Source organism: Muscardinus avellanarius (assembly GCF_963383645.1).
Source record: "Muscardinus avellanarius genome assembly, chromosome: 16".
In the NCBI taxonomy this organism is placed as follows: domain Eukaryota; kingdom Metazoa; phylum Chordata; class Mammalia; order Rodentia; family Gliridae; genus Muscardinus; species Muscardinus avellanarius.
Genome location: NC_137802.1, coordinates 24587779 through 24606730, shown reverse-complemented (window position 1 = coordinate 24606730; position 18952 = coordinate 24587779). Strand labels below are relative to the sequence as shown.

The window sequence follows — 18952 nt, the reverse complement described above, 5'->3', positions numbered from 1 at the left end:
AGCAATCCAAACTACAGCAGGACAAACATGAAGCTAAATGATTTGAAAATGGAAGAAGCCAAACAGCACTTAAACTCAAACTAATTCGCGTGCGCGCGTGCGTGTGTGTGTGTGTGTGTGTGTGTGTGTGTGTGTGACAGACACTGGGGGTGGAACCCAGGTCTGTGTACCTCCAGGCTATACTCCCAGACCTATTTTATACTTTATTTGGAAACAGGGTCTCACTAAGTTGCCAAGAACCTCACCCAGCTGAGGCTGGCTTCGAACCCGTGTGCTCCTCCTGTCTCAGCCTCCCAAGGGCTAGGATTACAAGCGTGAGCCACCAGGCCCAGTTTAGAGAGGCTAATTCTAACATACCTATTATCCCAGTACTTGGGAGACTGAGACAGGAGGATCATAGGTTCAAGACAAGACTGTCAGCAACTTATTGACACCCTGTTTCAGAATAAAAAATAGAAAAATAGGGCCAGGGGGTATTGCTCAGAGCTAGAATGCCCCTGGGTTCAATCTCCAGGACCATGAAAAAAAAAAAAAATCAAAGAATTCTAACACCCAGAAGGTAATTTAGTCTCCACGTTGCTCTTTGACCATAGCATTCAAAGTTTAAATATGAGCTCTGCCAATCCAAACTGAATTACACTGTCATTCATCTAGACATCACCCTGAGAACCAGTTTTTCTTCATCTGTAAAATGGGAACAATGATACTACAGTATTCCTTTAAATATTGTTATGATGCCTACTTAAACCCAGTGTCTACTGCACAGCAAAGACTTAAAATGTGGTAGCTATAATTAAGAGAGTTAGGCTTCAAAGTTTCTTGCCCAGAATCACAAATTTTAACAAAGCCACTTTAAAGGAAAGCCACAAATCCTGTATTCAAGGTAAAGTAAGGCTGCACATGTTAAAATTCAGAAAATATTACCTTTGCTTTTCCACCCCCATTTTCTACACTTTACATGCCATCAGTACTATGCTGCTTGTGGTTTTCAGCATCCATGCTGCCATTTCTAGCTCTGTGTCTTGATTTCATTCTGAAGGATGTTTCTCTCCTTTCCGCCCTTCACCCCTAACCCTCTTTCTAATCAACTCCCACTCACTCTTTCAGGCCCTCCTCACAAATCCTTGCTATCCTTTTTTTCTCTTCTTCAAGTTTTCAAGGCTTATGTATTTGTGATTACTACATTGCATTTTTTTACAGTTTTAACAATTCTTTATTATAAAATCAGTAAGAAATAGAAAGGGAAGAGAAGAAAAAGCAGCAGTGCCTGCGGCACTCTGGAGAGTCGGAAAGTGAAACTCTCACTACATCGTAATTTAATTACTTGTTTAATATTAGTCTTTCCACTTCTACTGTGTGTGTGTGTGTGTGTGTGTGTGTGTGTGTGTGTGTGTGTGTAGTGCTGGGAATAGAACCAATGGGCATTTTACCTCTGAACTACACCCACAGTCCTTTTTTTAATTATTACTTTTTGTTTTGAAACAGGGTCTCAAGCCGGGCATGGTAGTGCACGCTTGTAATCCCTGTGCTTAGGAGGCTGAAACAGGAAGATGGCACAGGTTTGAAGCCAGCCTCAGCTACTTAGTTACTCTCAGCAACTTAGTGAGACCCTGTTTCCAAATAATGTATTAAAAAAAAATTGGTCTGGGAGAATACCCGGAGGTAGAAGGTCCTGGGTTCCGCAGGGGACATCCAAGGTACATCTCCAGCCCTATTTGTTTTTTTAATTTGAATACTAGGGATTGAACTCAGGAGTATTCTATCTCCAAGGGACACTTCCAGCCCCATTTTTTATTCTTTTATTTGAAACAGGGTCTCACTAAGTTGCAGAGGGCCTCACAAGAGGCTGAGGCTGGCTGCAAACCTGTGACCCTTCTGTCTTGACCTCCCAAATACTGGAATTACAAGCGTGTGTCACCATGCCCAGCCCAGGGCAGTTTATAAGTATCTAAAAAAGATTCAGTGCTAAGAACCAGATGAAGAGAATGGATAAGAATGCCTGCACAAAAGCACTCATGAAATACTGGCTAATTAACAAGATTCTAGAGGTCTCTCCCATGTACACCTAGCTGCTGGCATTTTTCAGTTTGGATAAAGGGTCTCATCTATTATAATCACTTTTTTTTCTGTTGGAAATAATTTCCCTATTCCAAATAGCTAGGTTTTTTGTGTGAATGAACAAATAAAAATTATGAATATGTAAAAGCATAAAATAGGCCAGGCACTGTTGATGTCAACCTAACAGTATGTTGAAAAAGTAATAAAGTCCTAAGTTTTTGGAACCAGGAGTAATATGTAATGGTACTACATAAGAAGGTAGTGTTACAATGTGTCATGTCAGACTGAGCATAATTTCAGGCAAAGCCAGACAGAAAGGCCTTTTGAATACCGATGGCCTGCTCTTCTTCTGGACTTTCCAGGTGCTTGAGGCAAATTTTAAAATTTAAACTAGATTAGGCCAGGCGTGGTAGCCCACACTTGTAATCCCCGCGCTTGGGAGGCGGAGACAGGAGGATCCCACATGTTCGAAGCCAGCCGCGCTGGCGTAAGAGACCCTGTTTCAAAAACATAAAATAGGTCTGGGAGTGTAGCCCGGAGGTAGAACGGCTTCCAGGAACCCCAGTACCACCAAAAAAAAAAAAAAAACTTAAGCTAGATTAAAGTTTATTTTCTATCCATGTAACTTAATGAGTAGTAATACATGCTAAACTAATCAAACCCCTATGAGACTAGTAACAGAACTTCAATGGAACAAACTGTGTAGCTTATTAAACAAATTTAGTCTTCAGAGGTGGAGTTATATAGCACTGGAGAGGGGGAATGAGTGAATATTTCAAAAAATGAACTAAGTTGTTAAGTATTCAGAACAAAGTAAATGTAATCCTTACCTGACATTGTGCAACAAAGTTAATTTCAGATGATTAAAGTAAAACATAAAAATAAAACTACAGCCTGGTGTGGTGGTGCACATTTGTAATTCCAGTACTTGGGAGATTGAGAAAGCAGGATCACAGGTTCAAGGCCAGCCTCAGCATTGTAGGGAAGCTCTCAGAAAACTAGTGAGACCCTGTTTCAAAATAAAGAAATAAAATCAGGCTGGGGGCATAGCTTGGAGGAAGAGTTCCTTTAGGTTCAATCCCCAGTACCAAGCAAACAAACAAACAAACCATAAACAGCTTGAGAAAATACAGATGAATATTTCTCTATTGATGAAAAATTAAACTAAGGAGAACAACAAAAAGATATACCTCAAAAGTTTTGGGGATTGATGGAATTACATTTTTTATTTTTTATTTTATTATTATTATTATTATTATTATTTTTTTTTTTTTTGGTGGTACTGGGGTTCCTGGAAGCCCTTCTACCTCTGGGCTACACTCCCAGACCTATTTTTATATTTTCATTTTAGAAACAGGGTCTCCTAAGCCAGCGCGCGCGGCTGGCTTCGAACCTGCACGATCCTCCTGTCTCTGCCTCCCAAGCGCGGGGATTACAAGCCCGGCGGAATTAAATTTTTTAAATGTTTGTACATATAAATGAATAAAAAGAGCTGGGCGTGGTGGCGCAGTTTGTAATCCCCGCGCTTGGGAGGTGGAGACAGGAGGATCGCGCAGGTTCGAAGCCAGCCTCACTGGCTGAAGAGACCCTGTTTCCAAATAAAAACTATAAAAATAGGCCTGGGAGTGTAACCCGGAGGTAGAAGGGATTCCAGGAACCCCAATACAACCAAAAATAATAATAAAATAAAATAAATAAATACAATAAAAATAGGTCTCGGAGTGTAGCCTGGATGTAGAAGTGTTTCCAGGAACCCCAGTACCACCAAAAAAAAATTAAAAAAAAATTTTTTTTAAATGAATAAAAAGAAAACTAAATGGCCACTGAAAATTGGAAAAATTCCCAACGTAACAGTATAAAGTTAATATTCTTAGCATATAAAGAATACTTACAAATCAGCATGGAAAAAATAAGCACCTACAGAGAAACCTGGGCAAAGTATATGAACAATTTACAAACAAGGAATACAAAACACCTAACAGTAAAGTGCTTTTGTTTTTGTCTTTGTTCTTTAACACAGGGTCCTCTCACCTTGTTGCCCAGACTGGTCTCAAACTTATGAACATAAACTAATAGTCTCCCTTCCCTTAGACTCCTGAATAACTGGGGCTACTGGCTGACCACCATGCCTGGCTAATAGTAAATGTTTGAATAAATGTTAAACTTCTGAAAAAAAAAGTAAATTAAAACAATAAAATATTAGTAGTTAAGAGAAGGGGTTCTGGAGTCAGATACCACACTTTTAACCTTGGCCAACTCAAATTCTCTGGGCCTCAATTCTCTTTATAAAATAGAACTATAGACCTGGAGGTTGTAGCTCAGTGGTAGAGTGTGTGCTTCACATGTATAATGCCTTGGGTTCAATCACCATCAACGAAAGAAGAGAACGAGAGAACAATACCTATGCCACAGTAGTGATGTAACAGTTAAATGACAATGCATTTAAGATAATCAGCACCGGGGCTGGGAGATAGCTGCTCAGTGGTAGAGTGCTTGCCTAGCATGCACAAAGATACTCAGTACAATGTCTAATATACAGTAAGTGTCCAATAAACAGCAGCTATCATTATGACAAAAATGGTTGATAAGGATGATACTTAGGGGTGAAGAGGGTACCATAAAACATTTTTATATATTAATTATAAACAAAGACTGATTCAACCCTTCTGCAAGACATATTTCAAAAATCTTAAAAAGTGGTCATATCCTTTGGACTTCTGGGATGTCTTCCTATGCTTAAAAAACAATGGAACAACTCAAAATGAAAAAAAAATTATTAAATATGACCATATTTGTTGATCTATACATATAATATACACAAAAAGACCCAGTCCTTGGCCTACGTTTAGCAATCAAACCATCAAGTAGAATAAAGAGGTAAGAGTCACCATGGGCAAGTACAGGGGACTTATGATGCAGAGAAGGGGCACCTACCATGGTCTGGGGGTGGAATCAGGGAAGCTTCCCAGAAGAAGTGACATTTAAGCTGAGACCTGAAGGATGAGTAGGAATTCATTAGGTAAAGAGGTGAGGGGAAAGTGTTCCAGGTAAAGGGAACAGCATGTGCAAAAGCCTAGAGACCAAAGGCGCAGAGCATGTCAGCTTAACTGTGAGCAGTGTGCAATGCAGGGACTTAGGAAGAGACAGGCTGAAGAGGTAAGCAAGGTTGGCTCATTCAAGGTCTCACCAGCAAAACTCTTATTAAAGACTTTTAAGAGTAATAAAAACTGAATTAAAAACCAAATCATTTAAATATATATAAGGGTTGATATTCATAATATATCAAAAAGTATACAAACTGAAAAGAATTAACAAATAGTTCATGAAAGACAGGCTGCACAGCTCCTGATAGTTTACTCTAAATCACTGAATTGTACTCTTATTAAGCGGGGATAAACCGGGCGTGGTGGCACACGCTTGGAGTCCCAGCATTTGGGAGGCTGACAAAGGAGGATCGTGGTTCAAGGACAGCCTCAGCCACTTATTGAGACCCTTCGCAACTCAGTGAGACCCTGTTTCAAAAAGACTAAAAAATAGGACTGAGGGTGTAGCTCGAAGGTAGAATGCCCCTGGGTTCCATCCCCAGTACTGCAAAAAAAAAAACCAAAAAACCACCATCAACAACAACAGGTATAAACTGGGCACACGGGCACAACACACCTGTAATGCGAGTACTTGGGAAGCTGAGATAGGAAGATCACAGGTTAGAGGCCAGCCTCAGCAAGTACTCAGACACTCATCAGCCTAGCAAGACCTGATTCAAGATAAAAATAAAATAGAACTGGAGGTGTAGCTCAGAGGTAGAACGCCCCTGGGTTCAATCCCACAATCCGCAATACCAAAAAAGGTATATTTTAGGATTTGTACATTATACCTCAATAAATTATCTTTTTAAAACTTAACATAGCCGAGAGTAGTGGCGCACACTTTTAATCTTGGGAGGCTGAGACAAGAGGATCACAGGTTCACTGCCAGTCTCACCTACTTAGTGAGGCCTCTACAACTTAGTGAGACCCTGTTTCAAAATAAAGAATAAAAAATAGGGCTGGAGGTAGAGCTCAGAGGTAGCCTGCCCCTTGGTTCAATCCCTGGTACTTAAATAAATAAATGTTAATATAAATCTATGTTAAATATCTGAAAAATACTCAACCTATTTAATAATGAAATACAAACCAGACCAACTACTACTCTTTAATCTCAAAAATTAGTAATGAGCCGGGCGTGGTGGTGCACACTTGCAATTCCCTGCATGCTTGGGAGGCTGAGACAGGAGGATCGCACAGGTTCGAAGCTAGCCGCACTGGATTAAGAGACCCCATTTCCAAATTAAAAAAAAAAAATATATATATATATATATATATATATATAAAATAGGTCTGGGAGTATAGCCCAGAGGTAGAAGGACTTCCAGGAACCCCAGTACCAAAATAAAAAAAATTAGTAATGAGCCGGGTGTGGTGGTGCACGCTTGTAATCCCAGCATTTGGGAGGCTGAGACAGGAGGATCTGGGTTCTTGGACAGCCTCAGCTACTTAGTGAGGCCCTCCATAACTTAGCGAGACAGTTTCAAAAATAAAGAACAAAAATAGAGCTGTGGATATAGCTTAGAGGTAGAATATCCCTGGGTTCAATCCCCAGTACCACACACACACACAAAAGTAACATAAGAGAGCTGGGCATGGTGGCACACACCTATAATCAGTACTTGAGAGGCTGAGACAGAAGATCACAAGAGAGCCTCAGGAGTGTAGTGAGGCTTAGCATCCTACCGAGACCTACTGGGTGTCGCTCAGAGGTAGAATGCCCCTGGGTTCCATATACATCACCACCACCAAAACAAAAGTGAAGTGAGAATATTCAGTGTTAATAAGGTCAGGCAAAGCCAGATGTGGTGCCACATGCCTATGATCCCAGCACTTGGGAGGATTAAACAGGAGAATTTCAGGTTTGAGGCCAAACTCAACAAATAAGCAAAACCCTGTTTCAAAATAAAAAATGAAATAAAATAGGGCTGCAGGTATAGCTCAAAAGTAGCCCTGCATTCAATACCTAGTACCACAAAAACAACAACAAAGCAAAACATCAAGTATGGCATGGTTGTGCATGCCTATAATCCCAGTACTTGGGAGGCTGAGAGGAGGATTGCAGGTACAAGGACAGCCTCAGTAATGTAGTGAAGCTTTCAGGAACCTAGCAAGACCTTGTTTCCAAACAAAAAATAAAAAGGGCTAGGTATGTAGCTCAGAGGAGGAATGCCCTTGGGCTCAAATCCCAATACCACACACACATACAAATCATACTGGTAAAACTTAAATAAGCATCTATTTAAAAATATGCTATATTTAATCCTGATTACTTAAATCAAGCTTAAACAAGATAAAGCCTTCTTATGATTCAGAGTCATCATTATGAACCTATAATAGTAGCTCCCAGAAACTACCAGGTCCTAGAGGGATATCTATCCCTGCATTAAGTAGCAAAAATTTTTGCCAATTTTCTTCTTATACAAGCTAGTGCCTCCCCCCCCCTCTCTCTCACTGGGGAGTAAACCCAGAGGCATTCTACTTCTGAGCTACACTCTCAGCCCTATTTTATTTTTTATTTGAAACAAGATCTCACTAAGTTGCTGAGAATCTCAGTAAATTACTAAGGCTGTCTGTGAACCTGAGATCTTCCTGTTTCAGCCTCCCATGTAGTGGGATTACAGGCTTGCTCCACCAAGCCAGGCTCTAGCGCAGATTCTTACACCATCAGTTCTGTAACCTTCTGTGTGTTTTAACCTGGATATCTGTCCATTACAGGACTGCTAGAGAATTAAATCACAAACACAAAAACATTATCAAATATAAAGCACTACTCAAAAGTAAAAGATTATTATAGTATTATACTGTGTTTATGTGACCTTGGATTAATATAAATATCAATTTAAAAATTCATGCCAGATTTAGGGGTGGGGCAAGTGGTATAAAGTTTCAGTTAGGAAAAAATAAGCTCTAGAGATTTACTGCACAGCACGATGACTATAGTTAATAATAATGTACTGCACACTTGAAAATTGCTGAGAGTAGATTTTATATGTTCTCATCACAAAAAAGATAATGTGAGATGATATGCTAATTAGCTTCACTTAATCATTCTACAGTATGCACATATATCAAGATATCATGTTATATACCATAAACATATGTTTTTTTTCTCAACAAAAATAAATTTTTGTTAGCAATGATGCAAAGAAAGGAGAATCCTCATCTACTTTTGGTGGGAATGTAAATTAGTACAGCCATTAGAAAACAGTATAGAGTTTCTTCAAAAAGCTAGGAACAGAACTGCCATATGATCCAATGATCCCACTACTGGGTATATATCCAAAGAAAATGAAATCAGTATGTGGAAGGAACATCCACACTCACATGTTTATTGAAGCACTATTCACAATAGCCAAGATATGGAATCAATCTAGGTATCCCTCAACAAATGACTGGATAAAGAAACTATGGGGTGTGTGTGTATGTGTGTGTGTGTGTGTGTGCGCGCGCGCGCGCACGCGCACACATGCTATATGTATAGTATATGTGTATATATATACACACACAACAGAATATTATGCAACTATAAAAAATAAAATTCTGTCATTTTCAGAAACATGGATTAAAACTGGGGGACATTAAGTACAATAAGTTAGGCAAAGAAAGATAAATATAGCATGTTCTTACTTATATATGGAAACAAACAAGTTGATCTCATAGAAGTTGAAAGAATAGTGGTTACCAGAGCCTAGGAAAGGCTTGGGAAAGGGGGTTTGAGAGATGATTAACAGGTACATGGATGAAGATGGACATGAGGAATATCTTTTAATATTCCATAGTACAGCTTCCGGGAAGATGGCGACTGAGAAAAGCGGGGCTTAAGAGCCCCGCTAACAACCAATCTCCATTACCACAAAATCAGCGCCTTTCATAGCCAGAAAACACCATCACCAGAGAAACAAAAAAATCACCAAGCTCCAGAGAGAAAGTGGACTGAGAACAGAGCTCAGAGCCACAGAGGAGATAACCGGCCTCACGCCCGAGGACGCGGCAGCAGTGCCATACTGCCGGCGGCAGCGGCGACTTCACCGGACGGCTACAGCAAGCCGAGGTGAGCCGCTGCGGAACAGCCAGGCGGGATTTCTCGCCGCAGGTAAAATCTAAAGCTCCCAGTGGCTGAGCTCAGCACACGCCGCAGGGATTCAGAGTGGAAATCAAAACCAAGAAGAAATACGCCAGCCTCACGGCCGAGGGCAGGGCAGCGGCGCCATATTGCCACCAGCGGCAGCAGCAGAGAATTCACCGAATCCAGTACAGCTACATCTGCGAACTCAAGAACAGTGAGTCAAATTGCGGGCCACAGAGGAGAAATCCCAGTACTGTACTCCCTGGGACTTGACCCAGTGGGGGAGTGGCGGTGGCAGAGATATCACACCATAGGAGAACGTGCAACCTGGCACCCCCCACAGTCTAAAGCAGCCTCTATGGACTCTCTGGGTCGGAGACTCTGTGATACAACCCAGCAAAGGAGTAGTGGGGTCTGAGATACTACTGACTCAAGATCCAGAACACCTTAAGTGAAGTCATAGTGACCCAAGGGAAGAACCCAGAGAAGGCACAAACTTCCAAAATCATGGGAAAGAGGAATAATACTGGAGCAATGAATGCCCACAACCCCACAACATCAGAACCCGATAAAACAGAAAATCAGAGATTTCTAGAAGATCAAATCAGGAAAATAACTGTAGAAATAATAGAGGTGCTTCGAAAAGAACTCAGAGAGAGCCAAAAAGAGATAAAGGATGCAATTAATGAAGTAAAGGCCTCAATTCAAAGCACAAACAACCGATTAGACCACATGGAGAACAGAATCTCGCTCTTAGAAGATGATCATTCCAAAAATGAACGCATAGTTTATAATCTAGGAAAAAATATCCGACAGCAGGAATCTGACATTGAAGAAATATGGGCACATTTTAAGAGAGCTAACCTAAGAATAATTGGAATAGAGGAGGGAAAAGAAAGTGAAACCAAAGGGATCAACAATCTCTTCAAGCAATTAATAGCAGAAAATTTTCCAAACATAGAGCAAGAGCTCGATACACAGGTCCAGGAAACTTATAGAACTCCCTTTAGACAGGATCGGAGAAGAGGATCCCCACGCCACATAATTGTCAAAATGACCAATGTGGAAGCCAAGCAGAGAATCTTAAAGGCAACAAAAACAAAGGGCCAAGTGACATTCAGAGGCAAACCAATTAGAATCACTCCAGACTTCCCAAACCAAGTCATGAGAGCCAGAAGGGCTTGGAGTAACATATTCCAAACTCTGAAAGAAAACAACTTCCAGCCAAAAATCTCCTACCCAGCAAAACTTTCTATCAAATTAGATGGAGAAATAAGAAGCTTCCATGACAAACAGAAACTGAAGGAATTTTTGTCTTCAAAACCAGCACTAGAGAAAATACTCAAAGAGATTAACTACAAAGAAGAAATAGGTAACACACACCAGAACCAGAGAAACAAGAGTTTCCATCCAACAGTCAACTAAGATTGGTTATCTGTGGAGATTCATTACTTATGTTAGTCTTTTACCTATCTCTAAATGGTATTGTTTGCCTTTATTGTTGTTAATTTTTAGGATTTCTAGTTGGAATATTAATATACCTTCAGATATAGCATTTGGAAATATTTTATCCCATTCTATCGGTAACTTTTAACTCTGTTTACATTGTCTTTGGATATACAATATTTTTTTTTATTTTTTAGGGAGTTTGTATACTCTTCTGTTGCCTGTGCCATTGAAATCATATCCAAGAAATCACTGCCAATTTCAATGTTGTGAGGTTTTATGACCCAGATTTTCTCCTAAAAGTTTATAGTCTTAAGATTTATATTTAGGTCTTTTATCTATTTTGAGTTAATACTTGTATATGGGATTAGGTAAGGGTCCAACTTTATTCTTTTCCATGTAATTATTATGTTTCAACAATATTTAGTTAAAAGATTATTATTTCCACCACCAAATGTTCGTGGAAACCTTGTCAAAAATAACTTGACAATTTAGGGAAGAATTTAGCTCTAGGCTTTTATTTAACTCCAATGGTTTATATATCTGCCTTTAGAATAGTACTACACTGTTTCAATTATTGTAGCTTTATATGGTTTGAAATCAGAAAATATATATCTTCTAGCTTTGTTCTTTTTCAAGATCGTTTTGAGTATCTAGAGTCCATATTCCATATTAGGATAGATTTTTTTCTGAAAAATAAATATATAAATATATGATAGTTTCACCTAAAAAAAATAGAAAAAATATTCTCTGGTAAGAAAGAAAGCAAAAAGAAATATTGAAATGTTATCTTTAAGTCATCAAAAGCTTAGTATCAGACAAATGAAACTGTTTTGTGAGATTATCATTTTTAATTTTGGATAAATTGCTATAATACTAGATGTCAACCACTAAGCCAAGCATGGGAGGGAGGGATGGGGAGAGAATGGGGTGGGGATTGGGTGGGGGCTGACTGGGCGATGTTAGCATGTATGTCTACAAAAGTTTGTATCCCACTATGATGTATGAATACAGTGCACCAATAAAAAAAAAAGTCAAAAAAAATATTCCATAGTACATTAGGACAACTATGGTTGGCAATAATTGTATATTTCAAAATAGCTAGCAAAGAAAATTTTGAGTGTTCCCAACACAAAGAAATAATAAATGCCTGAGATGACAGGCCATTTATCCTAATCTAATCATTATATATGTATCAAATTATCACACTGCCCTCGTAAGTATGTACAATTGTTACATGTCAATTAAAAATAAAATAGAAAAATAATTTCTAAAAATTAAAAATAAATTACCAAAAGAAAATTTATAATAGAAACACCAGAGGGAGAGATTTTTGTTTGTCTGGGGATGAGAATAGAAACCCAGAGCTTCTCACATTAAGCACGTACTCTTACCACTGAGCTCCACTCCATCCCCGAGACTTTTTTAATTGCCCTACTAATTAGGAAACATTTATTTTCTACAAAGAATAATAAATCCCAAGAGCTGACATCTTTGATTCCCCCACCCCTATATTCAATCAGCCCCTAAGGCCTTTGAGTCTTCCCCACAATTACTGACATCTGTTCCTTTCTTTCCATTACCACTTCCAAATCACAGTTCAGGCCTTTATGATTTCCCACCTGAACTACAATAGCCTCTAACTGGTTCCACTCACAAACTCCCTCTTCCTGAAATCCCTCTGGCTCATAGTCTCTAGATCAATTTTCTTTATTTTTTTATTTTTTTTGGTTCTGGGGGCTGAATACAGGGGCATTCCATCTCTGAGCTATACCCCAACCCTATTTATTTTGAAACAGGGTCTCACTGAGTTACAGAGGCCCTCACTAAGTTGCTGAAGCTGACCAGATCCTGCAATCCTCTTGTCTCAGCCTCCCAAGTACTGGGATTATAAGATGCACCACCATGCCCAGCGTAGATCAATTTTCTTAAAACACTACAGTGATTCTATCTGCTCAAAACCTCTGAGGACCCTCCAGTACCTTTCTCCAACAAATGTATAGTCCTAGCTACCACCTCACCTTTATCTTACTACTCCTTCTGAACAAATCCTTCCTCAAACTGTCCTATGTAATTCCTTCAGATGGGACTTATACTCTTTTAAGTCTTGGTGTATATAGCTTTTCTCTGCCAGGGATACTCTCTTCCCAGCATCTATCCTGACCCATAGAAATGCAACCCATCATTCAAGAACTAGATTGACAGCCACCTACCATGATACACTTTTCCTTGTCCACCAAGTAGAAAAAGATGGTGCATTCTAAATTTAAACAGATCTGGGTTTGTATATTGAATTGCAACTCCAATCACTTGCTGACTGAGTGACACAGGACACATTCCTTTATATCTCCTTGCCTCCGTTTCTTCATCTATAAGATGGGCATCAAAGGCGCTTCCCTTAATCACATTGTTAAGGAGTAAATGAGCTAATCTATGTGCAGCACTTAGCATGATACTTGGCATAGATGAGGACCCAAGAGATATTAGATTGTTATTTTTGTGTATGTGTATTGGGGGAGGGGGTCCTGGGGATTGAACTGGGAAGTTCTAACTCTGAACTACATCCCCAGCCCTATTTTTATTTTTTGTTTTGAAACAAGTCTCACTAGGTTGCTGAGTCTCACTAAATTTGCTGAGGCTGCTCTCAAATCTGCGATCCTCCTGTCTCAGCCTCCCAAATACTGGGATTATAAGCGTGAACCACTGTGCCCGGTACTCTTATTACCATTGCCATTAGCGACTTTATCCGAATATGAATTCAGACAATACTCCTGACCAGTACACACTGGTTCTTCATGTACCAGTATCATTACCCTCACTTTCCATTTCTACCTTCCTACCTCTTGTTCTTCCTCTTCCTATACCCAGATTTTAATCCTGAGGACAGGTAATTGTTACAGCTCAGTATCTACAGTGATCATTCACAGCTAGTTGGTGATCAATAGTTTGTTTGTTTAATATCTAATGAAAAAATGAATACTGAAGCTGGGTGTGGTGGCGCATGCTTGTAATCCAAGCATTCGGGAGGCTGAGACCAGAGGATGGTAGTTTGCGGCCAGCCTCAGCTACTTAGTGAGGCCCTCCGCAACTTAATGAGACCCTGTTTCAAAATAAAGAATGAAAAATAGGGCAGGAGGTATAGCTCGGAGATAGAATGCCCCTGGGTTCCATCCCCAGACCCCCCAAAAAACAAACAAAAAAAAACACCAAAGAGCTGATAGTATTAAAATGTTCCACATACCACAGTGAAAAGTATCATAAAATGCTTAAAATGACTGATTTTATAAATTTCTTCTCTTATGGTTCTCTAGATTCTTCCCCCTCTCACTTTCTCTCTCCCTTCCTCCCTCCCTCCCTCTTAAAACAAACAACTCAACCTATTCATGCAGCAAGAGATACAACCGCAAAATACATGCAGATCAAACAACAGCCAAATACTGAAGCACAAGCACCACAAGAGAGCTCAGCCGAACACAGCTCTTATTTATTTATTTATTTATTTATTTATTTATTTATTTATTTATTTTTGCAGTACTGGGGATGGAACCCAGGGGCATTCTACCTCTGAGCTATACCCCTAGCCCTATTTTTTTATTTTGAAACAGGGTCTCACTAACTTGCAAAGGGCCTTACTAAGTTGAAGCTGTCCTCGAACCGTGATCCTCCTGTCTCAGTCTCCCAAATGCTGGGATTACAGCGTGTGCCACTACGCTCAGCTCTGAACATAGCTCTTGGATGGAGTCAAATCAGAAGACAATTTAAAGGAAAAGATAACTGGCTTATCAGTCGTGCTAACAATGCTAATCGTTACACACACACACACACCAGTGCTAAATAAGATTCCTTTGTACACAAGGTCAAATATAAACAAATGAAATAACCAAGCTAGTAGTACAGAAATATCGGTCATTTAGCCTAACTACATTTATCACATGATCAATTTAATTACCTATGTCTACAGTGCCTATTGACATATGCCAAGATTCTAAAGTAACTCAAGTTTTGACTAACAAAGTCATATCAAGTAGATTTGGTCTCATTTCATTTGCCTCAAGAAAACTGGTATGATAACAACTTAATAAATATAGCATAATTTTTTTCAACAATGCCCAGACAAAATAATGTTACTGTAATAATGATTTCTAGTTTATCGGTATGTATCTATTAACCGTCAATGCTTTCTCAGCCAAAAATCAGCCCGGTAACCACAAATCAAAGAGTTTACTAGTGGAATGAATTAAGATGGTCTGATGGAGCTGGGTGTGGTGGCACATCCCTGTAACCCCAGTACGTAGAAGACTGAGACAGGAGGATCAAGATTTGAGGCCATCCTCGCCGGGCGTGGTGGCGCACGCTTGTAATCCCTGCGGCTTGGGAGACGGGAGGATCAACCAGGTTTGAAGCTTGCCTCTCTGGCTTAAGAAACCCTGTTCCCAAATAAAATATAAAAAATAGGTCTGGGGGTGTAGCCCGGAGGTAGAAGGGTTCCATCCCCAGTACCACCAAAAAATAAAAGATTTGAGGCCATCCTCTAAATTTAATGAGACTCTCAGCAACTTAGAGAAACTCTTATCAAAATTTTTAAAGGCTGGGGGTGTAGTTCAGGATTAGAAAGTCCCTGAGTTCAATCCTTATTACCAAAAGAAACAACAAGATGATGATGTTGCTGTGTCTCACTAAATTGCTGTTATGTTAATGACTACAAAATCTACCATAAAGTACTACAGATTAAAAATAAAGTACGTTAAATTTCTATCCCTACCTATCTTTAGACAACCCTCAAGTATTTCACCAACTTTGAAACACAATTATCCTCAAATCCCAAAATCTTAAAGACTTAGATATTCCCCACTGCAGGAATGTGTTATGCCACCTTCCAGGCAAAAGGTTAGCCAGCATTTTTGCATGAATATTTCCAGGAATAATAGCCAGGTGTGGTGCTGCACACTTGTAATCCCAGCACTTGGGAGGCTGAGACAGGAGGATCACACAGGTTCAAAGCCAGCCTCAACTACTTAGTGAGGCTCTCAGCAACTTAGTCAGACCCTGTTTCCAAATAAAGTATAAAATAGTTCTAGGAGTATAGCCCGGAGGTAGAAATGCCCATGGGTTCCACCCCCAGTACTACAAAAAAATTTTTTTGTCCAGCAATACGTTTTTTTTTTTTTTGCGTTATTGGGGATAGAGTTACACCCCCAGCCCTATTTTTTATTCTTTATTTTGAAACAGGGTCTCACTGAGTTGCAAAGGGCCTTACTAAGTAGCTGAGGCTGTCCGCAAACCCTGATCCTCTTGTCTCAGCCTCCCAAATGCTGGAATTACAAGTGTGTGCCACCACACCTGGCTTGACACTATTTTGCAAGGCAGTGTACACCACTGTTACAAAATTCTCTCTTACAATCATTGGAAATACACCTTCCTGAACTTCTACTCAACCATCCCACTTTTAGTCTCTGGAACAACATAAGAGAAATTAAACTTGGAAAAAAAAATCACTTCTTAAGTAGAGCTGTCAATGTGATCACACAAGATGCAAAAGGCAAAAAAAAAAAAAAAAATCTAAGAAACCACTACTACACACAGCAAAATTTTGAATAAAGAAACTATACTGAAATCACAAGGCAGCATATTTTCAAGATAGTAAACCTCACACTTGAGTTAACAAAAATTAAGAGTAGCCCGATTATTTTTACAGTGGAAGGTGGCAGTGTTGACTACCTCCTTGCAACTTGATACTACTAAAGCCACCAACACAATTTTTAAATTACAATTTTGTAATTTAAATTAAGGTAGGTTTTCCACTGCTCTTATTTTCATTCAACCTGTTTCTCTCTGAAACATCTGGATGTTTGTTTGTTTGTAGCCCAGTTTTTCCCACTGGTGCAATGTTTTTTGAAAATAAGTAAATGGCCGGGCGTGGTGGCACAGGCTTGTAATCCCAGCATTCGGGAAGCAAAGACTTCCCGAAGGATCGCGGTTCGCAGACAGTCTCAGCTACTTAGTGGGGCCCTTTGCAACTCTGTGAGACCCTATTTCTAAATAAAAAATAAATTTAAAAAATAGGGCTGGGAGTGTAACTCGGAAGTAGAATGCCCCTGGGTTCCACCCCCAGAACCGCAAAAAAAAAAAAAAAAAAAAAAAAAAGTAAACATTTTAAGCCAGGCATGGTGGTGCATGCCTGTAACACCAGTACTTCATAGGCTGAGACAAAAGGATCGCAGATTCTGGGCCAGCCTCAGCAATTTGTATGAAAAGGGCTGGGGGGGGGGGGAGCTCAGAAGTAGAATGCTTCCAAGTTCAATTCCCAATACCCCCCAAAATAAAATAATAAACAAATGAATAAATATTTAAGCTGGGTATGGTGAACACACCTGTAATCCCAAAACTTGGGAGGCCGAGTCAGGAAGACCACATGTTCAAGGCCAGCCTCAGCAATTTAGGCAGACACTGTTTCAAAACAAACACTAAAAAGTCCTGGGGATCTAAGTCGGTTGTAGAATGCCCCTGGGTTCCCTCCCAGTAATGTATTTTTCAAAATGAAGCCTCAGAAAACCGAGTTGTAAAGGAGTGGGGGCTACGAAAGGCGAAGTGCAAAGGCAAAGACAGCTGGGCAGGTAAAGGCTGGTTCCTGGGTACTTTCGTTCTGGAAGCATGTTTTATTGGCATGGGCATCTGAAGTAATAAGCCATTCAAACACGACTCAAGAACAAGAACGATCAAGAGCAATGAGCGTACGGCATAAACGTCTGTAAAAGGAAAATGAATTGGCGCTGGTCATCCAGCGGCACCCGATGCTTCGGGACCGCGTTGGAAACAGGTTAAGAGGACCGCCAAACAGGGGCCCCGCGGCCACCCTTTGGGGAGGCAGGAGACCAACGAGGAACTGCCGTTCAGCAGCCGGATGATGCCTCGGCAGTGCGGAGCCCGAGAAGGACGGCAAGTGAGGGGAGGCAGGCGTACCCCCGGAAACCGCAGGAGCGGGGCGCACCGCGCACACCCTGGCCGGTCCCGAGAGGAGCGGGCCGGGGGCTCCCCGCAGCACAGCAGCAGAGGCAAAGAGGGAGGGAGGGTGAGAAGCGAGAATGACTCATCCCCGAGGGAAGTGCCCAGCCCGGGAAGGCATGCCGCGGGGCTCGGGGGCGCCCGGCGAGCGGGGACAAAAAGCAGCGCGGCGCCGCCCGCAGCGCGGCCGGGCGAGGGTGCGGGGCTCGCGGCCCGGCGCCCGGCCGGGGAAGCGGCGCGGCGCGTGCGCAGTGGCGCTCGGCGGGAGCCGGCGGGGCGCAGCGGAGCCGCAGTGACAGGCGCGCGGCGCGGCCCGCGGACTCACCGAGGCGCAGGGGCTGGAGGTGGTGCTGGGGGTGGGCGACCGCTGGACCGTGACCAAAGCCATCTAGGCGCTGCTGGGCTGCTCCGGGCAGGGCATCCTCGTCCTGAGCGTGGGGGCGGGCGGGCACGGGGCCGCGGCGCGGAGGAGGTGCGGGCGAGGGCGCCGGGCCGGAGGGCGGGCGGGGCCGCGGGGCCGCCGCAGCTCCGCGCCCTGCACCGGCTCTCGCAGACCGACGCGCCGAGCGGGCGGCGGGCGGCGGGCGGCTCGGCAGCTGCGGGGCACAATGAGCGCGCCCAGTGCGCAGGCGCCACCTGTCAGCAACCGCCTCTCCCCGCGGCGCGCGCCGTAATCCTCGCCGCGCCGGAAGCCGCCCGCGCGTGCGCGCCAGCCCGTGCCGCCGCCGCCGCCCGCGGGAGAGCGGCGAGTCCCGGCGGCGCGCGGCCCTGGAGGGGCCTCCGCGGGTCTCCAGCGCTCTCGCCGGCCAGACCCGCCGGCCCCGCTCCCGCCCGCCTTCTCAGGGCTTTTTCTGAGCTTTATCACCGTCCTGTCCATATTTGACGAGGTGTGTATGTCTCTGTCTGAGGATGGAACTCAGGGGTGTTCTACCTCTGAACTACGCTCCCAGTCCTATATTAATATTTTTTTTTAATAGGATGTTACTAGGTTGCTGAGAGTCTGGCTAAGCTGCTGCTGGCCTCGAACCTGCGATCCTTCTGTCTCAGCCTCCCAAGTGTCAAGATAACAGCAAGATTGAGGACAAGAATGAATGCCCGCCTGGCTGATGATGAGACTTTCTGAAAATTTTTCTCAGTTGTAAATCAGCCGGGTACTTTCATGCATCCTCTTAATACCTATCTGAAGTCGTGCATTATTCCTGAGGTGAAAGAGGCTGTGGGTGAGCCCCAAGAAGAAAGCTGGGCATAGGGTTGTAAGGTCCATCCTGTCCTTTACCTCCCATTTGCTTCCTGC

At 42.1% G+C, this 18952-nt stretch overlaps 1 protein-coding gene across 2 annotated transcripts in view; it reads right to left on the bottom strand.

Moving 5' to 3' along the window:
* Positions 1-18046, bottom strand: part of SSH2 (slingshot protein phosphatase 2) — a gene marked incomplete at both ends in the record, with an annotated part of 261436 nt that extends 243390 nt beyond the window's left edge. For both annotated transcript variants that reach the window (XM_080712744.1, XM_080712746.1), the window contains one exon: positions 17984-18046. In XM_080712744.1, the coding sequence (XP_080568870.1) occupies positions 17984-18046 (63 nt within the window). The remainder of the gene's footprint in view (positions 1-17983) is intronic.
* Between the last annotated feature and the right edge of the window lie 906 nt (positions 18047-18952).